This window comes from Lepisma saccharinum, chromosome 8, assembly GCF_977018435.1.
Source record: "Lepisma saccharinum chromosome 8, izLepSacc3.1, whole genome shotgun sequence".
Taxonomy (NCBI): domain Eukaryota; kingdom Metazoa; phylum Arthropoda; class Insecta; order Zygentoma; family Lepismatidae; genus Lepisma; species Lepisma saccharinum.
Genome location: NC_139236.1, coordinates 30,099,934 through 30,114,629, shown reverse-complemented (window position 1 = coordinate 30,114,629; position 14,696 = coordinate 30,099,934). Strand labels below are relative to the sequence as shown.

Sequence of the window (14,696 nt, the reverse complement as noted above, 5' to 3'; positions counted from 1 at the left end):
TTTCAATCTCCTTTGCCAGCTTCTAAATACCTTCTCCAACAGTTTTGCTTGTTTGTAAATTTCCACAAATCCAGCATGCAGTTTATTTCATTGGATTAGTTTTTGTGTGTGCAGCCAAAACTTGAAAAATATACAGCGTGATCATAAATGTTTGAATCAGTTTGAAAAATAGATATTACCTAAATGCTCCTAACAGGATTGGCTTTTATTAAGAGTGAATATGCAGAGCAAGGTTTTTATGCTTGAAACACGCACGGGTGATATTTTTGATTTTTTTTAATGCAGTAGCCATTTTTAAAATATATATACAGAGTGTTCAAAAATTCTTGCTCCAATTTAGAAAATTGATACTAGGTGAACATTCCTGCCAATATCTGCGGCGCAATGGTTTACTTATGGTTCATATGGACAAGTGCACGGATGATATATCTTACTGTTATTACGTAAGGAACACGAAAGATACTGATATTATTTGGCCACTCTCAGTTTTAATTATTTATGTTTTAAAGCATTCTGTGTGAGTTTTGTATTCGGTTTCTTCCAAGCTTTCTTTTCAGAATATACTTGTTCCTGTTACTTTTTGAACATGTCTACTCCTACATTTCAAAATCTATTCTAAACTAAATTTACACGTATTAAGCCAGGAAGAATAGGAAGGAAGGTAGAAAAGCAAAAAAAAATTAGGAAAAATAAGGCAGCGTATTGTATTACATGAGTCAAATTAAAACTTAATTATTATTAATTTTTTTTTTAACTAGTAGGTTTCTGCATGTAGGTTTGCAGAAGTTTGCTGCAAGTTAGGATAGACCTATTGCTATTTCACACATATTTTCAAGTCTGAGTTAGTGCCTGTATACCTCAACAAGAAGAATCTATGTGCAGTCACTTATGAGCCACAGCGAAGGTATTTCCACCCATCTGCGTGTGGGCGGAGGCCATTGTCGAACTTCCTCCTCTATTTGTAAACTTGCTGGCGTGGTAAGCATGCATAGAGACATTGGATTTTCATTTGCCTTAGAATGTCTTTACGTTTTAGGCTTCCAGAGGGCAAGAAACCACTGTTCTTTGCTGGTGCATGTGTATGCAGGAGGCGCCATCTTTAAAATGACAAAAATGGTCTTGTGAGGCTCACTTGATCAGTGTTGCAGCCTTGATGTCATTTCGTAAATAACAGTCGATACCTCAAGTAAATTTGAGCTCTTAACAGTCTGTCCTGTAATTCTTGTCAGACTTTTAAGTTTTAAATTTAACTCTCCCTTGTATTAACAGTTATAATCACACTAGAGGTTTTTAAGACTTTTGTGCGTTTGTTTTATGCCCAGTTTGTGGTCAGATAGGCTTTGGGACTTAATTTGCAGTTTGAAGTGGAATCCGAACCACCATAGCTCGATCCTCTGATCCCTTGATTACGAGGTGACAGCGTTACCAAACCATCAAAGAGGCCTCCGCATTAGACATGCTTTCACATATAGAACAAACTGCTGATGATATTCTTGACTATGGATTCGAGACTGCGGTGGCATTTGTATGTTTGAGTTTTGTCTTCCAGTGCTCTTTATGCACAGAAGGCTAATCGGAACAGGGCCTACAGTTTAAAGTAGGGTCCGAAACACTATGTGCCTCCACCTGGTATCGAACCAGGAACTCCTTGATTTCAAAGTGACGACGTTACCACTACGTCATCGCGGAGGCCCGAGCATGCGGTGGTTTCATCAAACCATATTCAAAAGAATTGAGCCGGCGCCCGTGGCGGAGTGGTTAGCACATCGTGCTATGACGCCAGGGGTCACGGGCAAATGAACCAAAAGTAGCACAAATAGAAGTAAAATAAAGAAATCAATCAATCAATCAAAATAATTGAGGGTTTCGGTACTGCGTTAAGCTCTTTTATACTAGATTGTATGTAATCTTGTTGTCTTTTTATATAGTTAAAGATGCTATATTGAACATGGAACAAAAAAAATATAACATAATACAAATCTTCAACAGTTAATGCGCGGCGTACAAGAGCGGTTCTCAAATCTCAGCTCGGAAGCCATGTTGGCCGTGCAGGAAAGTCATGGCGCCGGAAGGGGTCTTAAATTCCCCCTCCCACGGTTGCCGCTGAAAAGCAAACCTAAAAGGGGCGGGGAGAGAACAAGCATATGTATATCGGAAAGTGATGGAGGGGTTGGGGGGATGGGGGCGAAGCACTTGAGAGAACTTCAAGAGCAAGGGGGTTATGTAGATTTCGTGGGGAGGGATTTTTTTTAACACCCTCGTCATCCTTGGGGACTCCTACGTTCTCGAACTGGATGAAGTGAGGGGGTAGGGAAGGGGCGCGCCAAGACATACATTTCAATTTCGAGGAAAATATCGCGACACCCCCCTTTGATGTTTTCGGACGATTGCCTCGTTCCGTACGTCATTCTCGGGGAAATGATTCAATTCTGATGATTTGCTCAAGTCATCGAAAACCGAAATTCATGTTCAGCGGTATGCAGATACTTATATCACTATTTATTCACTTCCTTTTATCTATCTTACCCATATCTATCCTCATAGCACGTAGAATGGGCGTCCCAACATTTTTTTTTTAAAAAAAAGGGGTTTGAATCATGGATATATTCATCTAATTTTATAATAATTGTCTATTGAAATACCCAAACCACGAATTACGTTTTTATTTATTTAGTTTCTAAGTGAATTTTGTTTAGTTATAGCGGTTATTTCTGAAGAACCAAGAGCCTTTAAAATGTACGTCAAAGGAAGGTGCACTAACACCTAGTTCAGCTAAGGTTCCTACAACACAATTGCAAAAAATGATGGGAAAGAAAGAGAGAGAGGTGGGAAGCGGGATAACAGAAGAGTTAAGAGGGAATATAACTAGAAGAAAAAAGGAAGAGAGAGACTACATACAAAAATAGAGTGAGAAGGGAGGAAGATGAGCCTACTTACATAGTGAGAAAGGAGGATTCAAATGTAGAAGGGCGACACTTCGCAGAACGAGCATTACAAATAAGGAGAAGAATACAAGAAAAGGAAATTGATAAATGGGAAAATAAAATACGGACGATAAAAACGGAAGGACTGAAATTGTCAAATATCATTTGTCCAAAAAGGGAGGCAAGTGACCTTCCGGGACCCTCCCTGCTGGGGTCCATTGCAGATGAATTTGCAAGTAGCAATTGTCAAGGCCGTTGTATAACTGAACTGTTGCAAAAATCAATTTTCTTCCGTATCAGAACTAAGCAGTTCTTGCATTTCTAAGTTATTGTAATTCGTGCATGAAATTTATTATTTTATGCATTCTTTTAAATAAGGTATTAAAAATTTCAAGAATTGTACTGAATGGAACAGAAGCTAACTTTTATGTAATAATATGGAATCTGGTGGTAGGCAGAATGTAAAGGTTAATGTCGATTTTCCATGCTCTCCAGAATATTTAGCATACTCGCTAACAGATGTATGACATGATGTTGTTGTTTTAAGCCCACTTTATACACAGATAGGCTAGTAGTGACTGGACCTACAATTTAAAGTTGGATCTGAACCATTGGACACTGTGCCTCCACCGGGTATCGAACCTGGGACCGATGCTTCTTTGCAAAATTGATAACCATCTAACCAGTTACTCTTGACCACATTTCTTGTTTTAAATTTGTAAGAATCAGCAATTAACTTTTTGCCAAATATGTTACATTGCTTGTTAGGTTCCTAAATAATCATTTTTCTTACGTTAAGATTAGCTGAATTAGTCATTCAGCAATTATTTCTTTACATCAAACTGAATTTCGTAAACTTAATAAACAATAAAGTTTGTTGTTGTAAACTCTTTTGGTTTTCTAGCTAAATAACATGATAATTATGTAATTGTGTTTTCTAACATTTTTTAAAAATAATCAAACCTGGTTAATTGTATTGGCTAATATCAATTTCACAATTTTCTTGGTCAAACTTTGTCATAATTAGTTTGGATCAACTTCGTAAAACAATTTTGCTGGACTGTTTGAGCTATTGTCAAGTTGAGCATCTTCCTAGCAAAGCCCTTGTCAGAATCGGATTTGTTCACCAATTTCACAAATTTCTTAAACAAATTTGGTGAGAATTGTACTGGTTGTTAGCAATTTCACAATCTTCTTTTAAAGATATTTATCAAAATCGGATTTGTTTATCTACTTAGTAATTTATTAACTAAACTGGTGAGATTTACTTCGGTTCTTGTAAATTTCACAATCTTCCTGGACAGTATTTTGTAAAAATCGAAGTAGTTCATAACATTCAGAACCTTATTAACCAAACTTGCATCAATTTCCCAATCTTCTAGTCATACATTTGATGTACCAAACCGATTCTGACAACAGTTTGGCTAAGAAGATTGTGAAATTTGCATGAAAGAATACCTGAACAGGTTTGGCTCAAACGTTTCCAATATTGATGAACCAATCCCTTTCTGACAAGGGCTTGTCTAAGAAGATTGTAAAGTTGACAATAGCTAATTCAGTCCTGATTAGCAAAAACTCAATATGCTGACCAAGAATTTATTTTATTATAAAACATACACTAAACGTTACGTTTCAACCTTCTAACAAGGTCTTCTTCAGACTCTGTACCAAATTCAAAACTGATTAGATTCAGTAAAAATTATTTGCAAAATTGATGATCCAAACCAATTATGACAACGATTTTTCCAGGAAGATTGTGGAATTGGTGTCAGCCAATACAATTGGTTAAAATATTGCAAACATACAGTTCTTATAAGATTTAGTAAGAACAGTTACAAAATATGTTACACTAACCCCATTATATTGGATAGCTTGTTATATATCTATTAAATCTCATTTCTTCTTTTAAAATTAATAAAATCAATGTCTACGTTTCCGCCCATAAAAAAAACGAACTTTTTTAAGGAAAGAAAACAAGCAATTACCTTCAAATGACTTTATCACCTTCAAAATAATGCACCTTGACCAGCGTTTATACAGGTCTTGAAAACACTGTTGATACTCATTGACAATAAGTGTTTGCAAAATACGCGTAACATTTAATTTAATGTCCGCGACATCGTCAAATCTTCGCCCTTTCATAGCCATCTTAAGCTTGGGAAAAAGGAAAAAATCAGCAGGGGCGATAAGTCCGGAGAATATGGAGGGTGATTGATCACTGGCACTGAATGCTTAGCAATGTATTGTTGTACAGACAATGCGGTATGACGCCGAGCATTATCGTGTAACATAAACCATTGTCCAGAATCCTAACCCGCTTCATCCTGTTTCTGAGTCGACCAAGCACTTCCTTGCAACACCACTGATTGACTGTTTGGTTTTCAGGGACAAATTCATGGTGGATCAGTCCTTGGGAATCAAAGCATGCGATCAGCAGCACCTTTGTTTTCTATTTCGACATCCGTGCTTTTCTCTTCAATGCCCGCCTTATTGTACGTTACGCAAGCGAGAAAAGGAAGAACAATAATTACTCTTAATGTAAAAAATTGAAATTATTTTCGTAAAAAAAGCAACATCCTACCTTAAAGAATCTTTCGCCACGCAGAATAGGTAAGTACGAATGTTAAAAATGAGGAAACAAACGTGTGCGAGGTGTTCCGCCGAGATCGAACAGGTAATCATTTTTCAACATAAAAGAAATTAACTAATCCTGCTTGATTGCATTGGCTAATTTCAGTTTTACAATCTTAATGGCCAATTGTTTGTCAGACCCACCAGAACTGCCACTTTCTTAAAATCTTGTAAATGATTTACATTGATCGATCGGAAATTTCGTGAACATGCCATGCAAGAAGCTGCAGCACAAGATCCTTCACGTAATCTCGCTCCTTTTGTCGCATGCATCGTCCTTTTTGATTGTATCCGTCTGTAACCCTTTTTCTTTTCGACATTTCCACATTCCGCTTCCTTCTTTTGTTTGTATATTCCCACAGGAACCCGAGAGACCCCTCGATTCCCGTTCCCTCTCCCAGCAGCTTTGTTTAAATATTAAGACAAAGGGTACGACGAACGGGGGCAATCCAAAGGAAAGGCCGGTTCGATGACTGCAGAGGGAATATCGCATCTGGATTAGCTGCGACATAGGGAGAAATCGCAAGGCAGACACTCGCGAAGGCACGTACGATGCAGGAGTCAAATATTTTCTTTCGGTTTGATTTTGATTTTTGATTATTGATGCGCCTTATCCGGAATCAGGCAGGTTGTTTGTCATCTAGAATTGGGGCAGGGTGTCACAAAAAATTATGGTGTGGATGTTCCTCTGCGAGAAACAGGATGGAGAATGTAGATCCTGAAACGAGTTCTTTTTGGAGATGCGTAGGAATGTACTGCTCGATCGCGAAACATAAAATGAAGTGATAACTGCGTACATTTCGGAAAACAACAATTCGCAAAGCAAAGGAACAAATCTTAGATCTCTCGGGGGTTGGGAAAAAATTCATAAGTATTACCAAGCAAATTGCCAATCACCATGTTTATTCTGTTTGTTTTACGCAATAAAGATTTTAAAATTTAAACAAAGCTTCAAACAAGCTCTGTCCCACAATACGTAAAAATCTATTTCTTAAAAACACGCGGGATGTAAGAGAAAATTAATGAAAATAGTCATGAACAATTTACCGAGAAATACTTGTGCCTCCCACTGTACATGCACAAACAGATAGGAATACAGAAACAATATGGTGAATATTAAACACAACCGCACATGTTTGGATGACGCAAGTAAGTACCATCAATTACTTCACACTACGTTTAATTACAGGGTAGAGCAAAAATAGTATACCAAAGTAATTTGTAGTCAGTATTTGGGTTACCTTTTTCGAGGGCCACTCTGTATTATAATAATCCATTTCAACTTCAATCACCTTAACAAACTAAAAGTGTTACTGTTGCATCCGCAGCTACATACAGAACCCGCAGACAAAGTTAAAATATTTCAGGACATGAAATTAAATTAGAATGCGTTCCTTTGTTGAAGGTTTAGAAAACACCGACATGTTTACAATAAATTTGTAAACAGATAAGTAAGGTTTCTTAATCTAGGAGTATATGCACTATCTCAATTGCACACGGGTGAATTGACAAAAAGGGTTGCCATAAAGTTTGGAATCAGTGAACTGATGCACAGCACATTCCCTTAACACAAAACGTACTCCACATACCCACCACGAGTCCCAACACACTTCCTCAAACTTTTCAACATGTTTCATTGAATCATCTCCAAGATGTGATTATCCAAAGTAGCCATTGCAAAGACTATCCTTTCGCGGAGAGGATACAGATACCGTATTTTCGCAGCATTCACCACAGATTGAGTTCAGGAGACCATGGTACCCATTCCTCAGGGCTCCCTTCCTCGGTTCCGGGTCCCAAGAAACATGACATCCAGCCGGTCGCTTACTGCCACTAGTTCTAGACTGTATGGACACACTGAATATTTCTAGTTAGTAACATTAATTTTTTTGCGAAATAAGCAAGAAGGAAACGTGAATACTGCAGAGATTTTTTAGGAAGAAAAGCCACCGCCATATCTATGATCTTAACGTTTAAACTTCGTACTTCAATCCTGCAGTTTTATACTTTCTTCCTTTGCCGCTATCAATGTGCTTTTCTTGGATTATTTTGTTTTAAACATCCGAGCTTTCGTATTTAATACGTACCATCATGCCGAACACGTTGCAGTGCAAGAACAGCACCAGGAAAATCTTGCTTCTAGGTAGAGTTAATTCTAAGGAAAAATTAGACAAAACTCCTTAAACTTGAAAGCTTACATACCACGAGATTGATTTATCCATAAAGTCTACTTTTACGCCCATCTATTATCACTATGTAATCATTGGACTTCAAATATCATCAGCGTATGGGGAAAGATATAGAGAAACAAGTCGCACATTTTAATAGTTGCTAATCTGTAGGACATGAGTTTGTACTTTCTCTACTAGATGGCAGTCCCTGACTTGCTGCAGCTGCTTGCTAGTCATGGATTCTATTTAGTTAGATTTGGATTGGATTATTGACCAATCCGTGCATTAGGAAATCACGTGATTTGCAAGCACCGGGAAAATGAAGTGCTGCCACCTATTAGAGACGCTCACATTTTGTGTCCTGAAGATGTGCAACTACTATAAGATGGAACTTGATTCTCTAGTCCCTTTACAAGAAATTTAAGGGCAAGCTGAAACATGCAATCAACATGTGGAAGCATTTGCAAGCTTCAAATAAAACTGCTTTCGGACACAGAGAAAGTGTCGATATACAATACGTTCCTTCTCTTAGCTTCTCTTGACCCCACGCGGCCAACCGAGAAAGACTTAAAGGAAGAGAGGAGCTCATAAATTATTCACTATTACCTCTTCGTTCGGCTAAGAAGGTAAGTAGTTATTAATTGAATTTCATTAAAAATGCCTCTGATAGATTGAGATGCTTCGTGGAACAAGGATTCAGTATTGCATTTCTGAATTTTCAGTTATTCCAAGAAGTCGGTTCATGGTTTTTCGGTAACTAATTTTCGAGATACATAAGGTTAGTTGATAAAACTACTTCTATGATTTAGTTTTTACATATCATTGCGATTTGTGAGTATATAATTACTAAAGTTGCGCTATGATTATAATTAGTGTTCTCCTGATTTTTCATTACCGTGAGCGGACCTATTTATATGCACTATTTCGATTACTCGTATTAGACGACGGATTTTAAAAACCAAAGTTTCGAAAATATTGATATTTTGTGCTAAACTACTCACTATTTGCACATAAAAGTTTTAAAAATTATTTAGAAATACAAGAGTTATTTTTTAAGTAAGATCCATTTTGCAATAAAAACGAAGTAAGTAAACGTTGTTCAAATACTATTTATTTTCTGAATTTACATACACTTCTCTATTTTTGTACATAATTTCCTTGCAGGTTTAAACATTTATCGTAACGAACTACGAGTTTTTGGATACCCCCTTCAAAGAACTCTGCCGCCTGTGATGATAGCCAGTTACTCACAGTCGTTTTCACTTCTTCATTAGTGTCTAAACGCGTGCCGCCCAGGAAGGTCTTCAGATGGCGGAAGAGGTGGTAGTCGCTAGGCGCAAGGTCTGGACTGTATGGCGGATGATCGAATATCTCATAGCCAAAAGATTCGACCAGATCTTGAGTTTGAGTCGCAGCATGTGGCCTTGCATTGTCATGAATCAGTACGACACCGGCTGACAGTATTTCACGCCGTTTGTTCTGGATTGCCCGACGAAGTTTTCTTAGGGTCTCACAGTAGGAAGCTGAGTTAATTATTTGTTCCTTGCGGCAAAACGTCCACTAACAAAACATCCTGCCTGTCATAAAGCACATTTGCCATGAGCTTGCGCTTTGAAAGTGTCTGATTTGCTTTCACTTTGACCGGAGATGATGTGTGGACGATCCGCCATACAGTCCAAACCTTGCGCCTAGTACGTAGGCAAAAAGTGTGAAGAGTGGTGGGCAATTGCCCCCCCTCCCCTAATCACTTCCACTGCCTTTGTCGTAATATTATTGCGGTGTTGTTTGTCGTTCTCGTGGATGAACACTTCAATTTAACCTCCTGCTCATTATGTGAACAAGTATAGGGTTTGTTTAAGCAATACCACACCTTTATGAAAAAAGAAACTGTCTTTGTATTTTCTTAACTTTATGTCGGTATACGGTATATTTCCTTAATGAAACTGTTGTAATAACTTCAGGACTACCTGATAGATATTTATCTACATTTTTCTCAAACAAAAGCTTCACAATTTTGCGCCAAGAGATTTATTGGAACTAGGTTAAGTCCAGTTTTAAAGACACGAACAATCACTTGCACAATTTTACGTTGTTCCTATAGGTTTTACAAAAGAGAGCCCCTACTTATTAACCAAGCCTCGTACATGATAAGGAAAAGAAACTAGAAAGGTATCATTTGGTCCGTTGCCCTGAAAGTGGTTTGCAAGGGACAACCTCCTTCTCGCCCCAAGGCATCAAACCTTATGAATTTTGCAGAACCTACAGGAGGCAAAGGGATGGGGAGGGGGGCGAATTGAGGGTCCCAACGGTCGATGACCAAGAAGTGAACATTGCTACTAACTTGCACGAGGACCGACAAGGGAACGGACGTTAGGGACGCAAGGGCTTGTGAACTTTGGCTCTTAGTGGAAGAATGTGCGTAAATGCCATTCTTAGATAGTTGTCTTTTGGAAGCCAATGCGCCTTAGCGTTTACTCGAAAGAAGATAATTAGATGTTTCAAGTTCACAGAAACTAACTGGGTATTGCTAAAATCAAAATGTATTCTAAAACTATGTACAGGGTGGAGCATATTGTATCTATGAATTTGATTTGGCAACCCATCCAGATTGCACGTGTGTATGTTTGGCATACATACATCCATGGAGAGTTGGGAATCAGGCAATTAATATACCATGGAGCGTTGTCCGGTGCAGACGTGGATTGCGGCTGTGGAAGCCTTCATTCAAAGAGACACCGGGCACTGCAGCAAAACAATGAAGATTGCCATGCACCTGTTCAAGAGACACACGGCATTCTGAGGTGGGTTAGACAGTGGAGAGCCACGGGTAATGTTGTGAAAGACGCCCTATTCCGACGCGCGTCATGAAAGCCTTCCCGCATTGCCTCCAACAGTGGATCCAAGCGCAAGGAGGACATTTAGAGAACGTTATTTTTAAGGTGCATTGTCCATGTTATGCTCTGCATTAAATGCGCATGTGCATATTTTTATTTCATAACGATATAAAGTTACAACAAACACTCACCGTCTTTCCGTTGTTATTTGAAGTTGGTAGATACAATATGCCCCATCCTGTAGATCACACACATACTTCATTTCGGTTACAATAACTTATGTTAATTATTATAAGAACGTTGCTGGAACGTGATAGTCTCAAACTGAAGGAATGTTGGTTTGATTGATTGATTTTCATATTATGGACACATCAGCACATTGGATATTTTTACCTGTCACATAATACAGGGATAAGCTCCCTAATTAAAACAACTTGAGGACACACCCCTAAGAAGAAAAGAAAATAGGTATCTTTAAAACATCCTGACTCGATTCTTAATACTAATTCATTCATTCTGCTTATATTACAACAAGGTGCTCGGAGATACGTACATTAACCTCTTGTGTATAAAGGTTTACTTTTGTGACATCTCAAACGGATCACCCGGTATTTTGATGCGGCTGCACTATTATGCAGCATAACATGCCTTGTTTGCTCTCCCCTCTCCTGGAGAAAGTAGCTTGATTGTACTTGCCTGGAAAAAAATCCTGCACACTTCTATGATCACTGACAACCCATAGAAAAAGAAAATACTTTGTTCAATCTAAAGAAGGAGCTATTTTTCGAATTGACAGATAAAATTATATTTTTATCGTACAGAAACTTCTATTTGGCATAAAAATTTGACCGAGATGTCTACATATTTATATACAGTAAAACCTCGTTAATCCGGACTAATGGGGGATAAGTTGACCGGTTTAACGAAAGTCTGGATTAACTGAAATAACCTAAAAGAACAGTTGTAAGTGCATTAAAATTCCGTTTATAGCAACAAAACACGTTTATTATGGTGCATTTAAAGGGCATAGGCCTAAATACACTATACAGTACAGTACAAAGTCTGCGGGAAACAGAGTTTCATCAGTGGTTGACTGCCTTTTCTTTGGGAAGTTCTCTTGTTGACTTCTAGCCACATTTAAAACCTTGCATTCTGCTTCTTTTTTTTGGCCTGTTCGGATTAAGCGAAGTCCGGATTAACGAGGTCTTACTGTATGTCTTTCAAGTCTATAAATTTGAAGAAAATAATTTTTGAAATCCAGCAGCGTATTTAAAGAAGGATTTGTGGGTTTGAATTCACCTTTGCCTCATAACATTTTAAGCAATCTTGAGATGTACAAGTACGTGCAGAAAATAAAGCATTCAGAGATCAGAATATAAATTACAATTTGTTATAGCCATAGTAACATGTTAATAAAATTCTAAGCAAGCTACTATGGATGCTTGAAAATCATTAATCGTGTTTTAGTTGCAACACTTAACGTTTCCTTAGATGTCTTTCAACTGAACTAAAAATCGGTCATCTTTACGGCGCATTGGAACGAATCGCTTGGCCGAAGATTCATGATTTCAATTCGATTGATCGAAGACTCAATTTTTCGAGCGAAGTACACAAATAAGCTCGATGAAATTATAAGATTTATGTTCCTTTGAGAGAATCTCTTGACAGAAGATTTGAGATCTTGATCTATTTGAACCGGATATATAAACACTGACATACAGCGCATACGAGCGAACGAATCGTATTATTGAATCAATGATACCTGACTCCTTGCGTAGACGTACTACTAGTATGGATAATTAACACGAAACGTACAAAAAATGTATTTTATTAATGAAAAAATTGAATTATTTCATGTCATGAATAATAGAACGGTTGAACAACAGATTGAATAAGAGTACAGAACAAAGAGTTTTGTTCCGCGGCATTAAGACGATTTAGTATAGTGTTATCAACGAAAAAGCCACACATCATTGATAGAAACTATCATTTTACACATATTTCATTCAAGGTATTTACTCTGACACTTTGAAATGCATTAGTATGGACAGAATTTTAATTCGTGGTTTGAAATGTGATGACATGGTAGAACTTGTGATACGAGGGGTTCAGATCACAAGTGAAGTAAATCCACTTTTCATGAAAATTGTGTTACATGTATAACTTACTGTCAATATTTCAGTGCTAGATATATGTATCTTCTAAGTTTCAGATTCTTGCTCATAGAGGCACTACTATGTTTGTATTCCAACAGCTTAACATAGATCTAAATTATTTAAATGTTCCTTATATATATATATAAGTCGTGAATGGAGTTACGCCACTTGTGTTCTGAACCCCTCATATGTAACTAGAAGTCCTAATGGACACGCTGTTAGGTGTCTGGGCTCAAATGCGCTGGTGTCAAATATGGTAAAGCAATTGAAGGCTGAGAATTGATGATTTTCATGATCAACGTGGCAACGTTCTGCATGCGGCGTTGCCTAGTCACTCAATTGTTACTCCTGATTCTTCCAAGAAATAGTGACGCCATCTTTATATCACGTATAATTACAAAAACGTACTGCAAAATCAAGAACATTCATTGCTGTAAACCTCCGAATGAGCAGGTGTCTCGATATCGATATGGCAACAGCGCAAGGCGCCTTATATCATGTTCCCGAGGTTAGACATAATTTAGCTCTTTCTTCGATTGGTTGAATTGTCAAAGACCACCATCTACACATCTCATTATCTCTTGCAGGGGGACATCTTCGGAGGCCTGAACGACGGGTTGCTGAGCAGGGCAGAGGCGCTGGCAGCGGTGGACATCGGGAAACACCCGGCCACATCGACGCCCGGCCTCCCGCAGCTCAAGCATGACATGATGTACCACCACGGAATGGCTGCTCCACATCCGGGTCCCAACCCACGACCTCATCAGGTAAGCGATTTGTATACACGTGCGCATACAAATTATACAGGGTAATTAAAAAATTGCGTAGAAGTTGATAACCATGTGCCATATTCATACCATTTTTAATATAAAGCTTCATCTAATGAAGTGTTTCATAGTCATTTACTATTCTTGATAACACCTTGCAGTAACGTGCATAGTTAAATTACACTAGTTTCCCCCCACATTCACAAAGTGACAAAAATAAATACATAATGTTTCACTTGAATATACCTAACTTCAGTTACCTCGTGAAGGTTAGCGTTTAAAGATATAACTAAAAACACATTAATCAAAGGAATCTAAGCAACTTTGTTGATGTCGTAGAAAAAGATAGAGGAGAATCGATTAAGTGGACACCAAGATCACCTGACTTAGATCATCTCCTTAGATTTTTCTCTGGAGTCACGTGATGAGTAACCAAATTCAGCTACCTTCGGAACTTTCTAGTGTGTCATAGTAGCCATTGCTAGCGTGACTGAAGACACGGTGCAATATACACGTCGGAATAGCCCTCAACTGCTTGACTGCACACCAAGATGGTGATTTGTTTACAGAAACTTTGTGAATTCTGCTTTCAGAATAAACCTGTTACTTCATTATGTATACACACTCGTGCATGTTCGTGTGGCTCATATCACTATTGCCCCCCCTACACCTACACACATACACAACTTCGAATCTCACAGTAGATATTTTGCTTGCAAACCAAATTTTTGTTTCGTCGGTGGTAATTTTTAGGAAAATAGGTTTTCATCGATAGTCTGAACCCTTGTATGCAGACAACCCACCTTGCACAATAGCTGTGCGGGATTGCATATAGGGTTAGGATAAACATTGCGAGCTTCGAGCTGGATCCCAAAGCAGGTGAAGGTGGAATTGCAAGAAATAGGGGGTGGGGAGAGATAATGGGGAAACGTTGTACTGTGGCAGTTTCTCTCTCTCATTTGAGATCTCCGAGGAATGTAAAAGGAGGGATGAAGTCTAAGGATGACAAAATATTAACACTATGTTAACACTATTAAGCCTCGTTTTAATGTTTATTAAAACACTCAAAATGTTGACCAAGGCAGAGTTTATCGTAAAATAACACACTATAAACGTAACGTTTCCACCCTCTAACAGGGTCTTCTTCAGACAAAGCAAACAACAAATACAAAATATTACACCTGACAGCCTGCACGTTCTCATTTTTTCTCTC

The 14,696-nt window shown here is 38.1% G+C and overlaps 1 protein-coding gene across 4 annotated transcripts in view; it reads left to right on the top strand.

Moving 5' to 3' along the window:
• acj6 (abnormal chemosensory protein 6) overlaps nt 1-14,696 on the top strand; it is a 159,202-nt gene that overhangs the window by 132,253 nt on the left and 12,253 nt on the right. For all 4 annotated transcript variants that reach the window (XM_083126389.1, XM_083126387.1, XM_083126388.1 and 1 more), the window contains one exon: nt 13,304-13,483. In XM_083126389.1, coding sequence (XP_082982515.1) covers nt 13,304-13,483 — 180 coding nt within the window. The remainder of the gene's footprint in view (nt 1-13,303; nt 13,484-14,696) is intronic.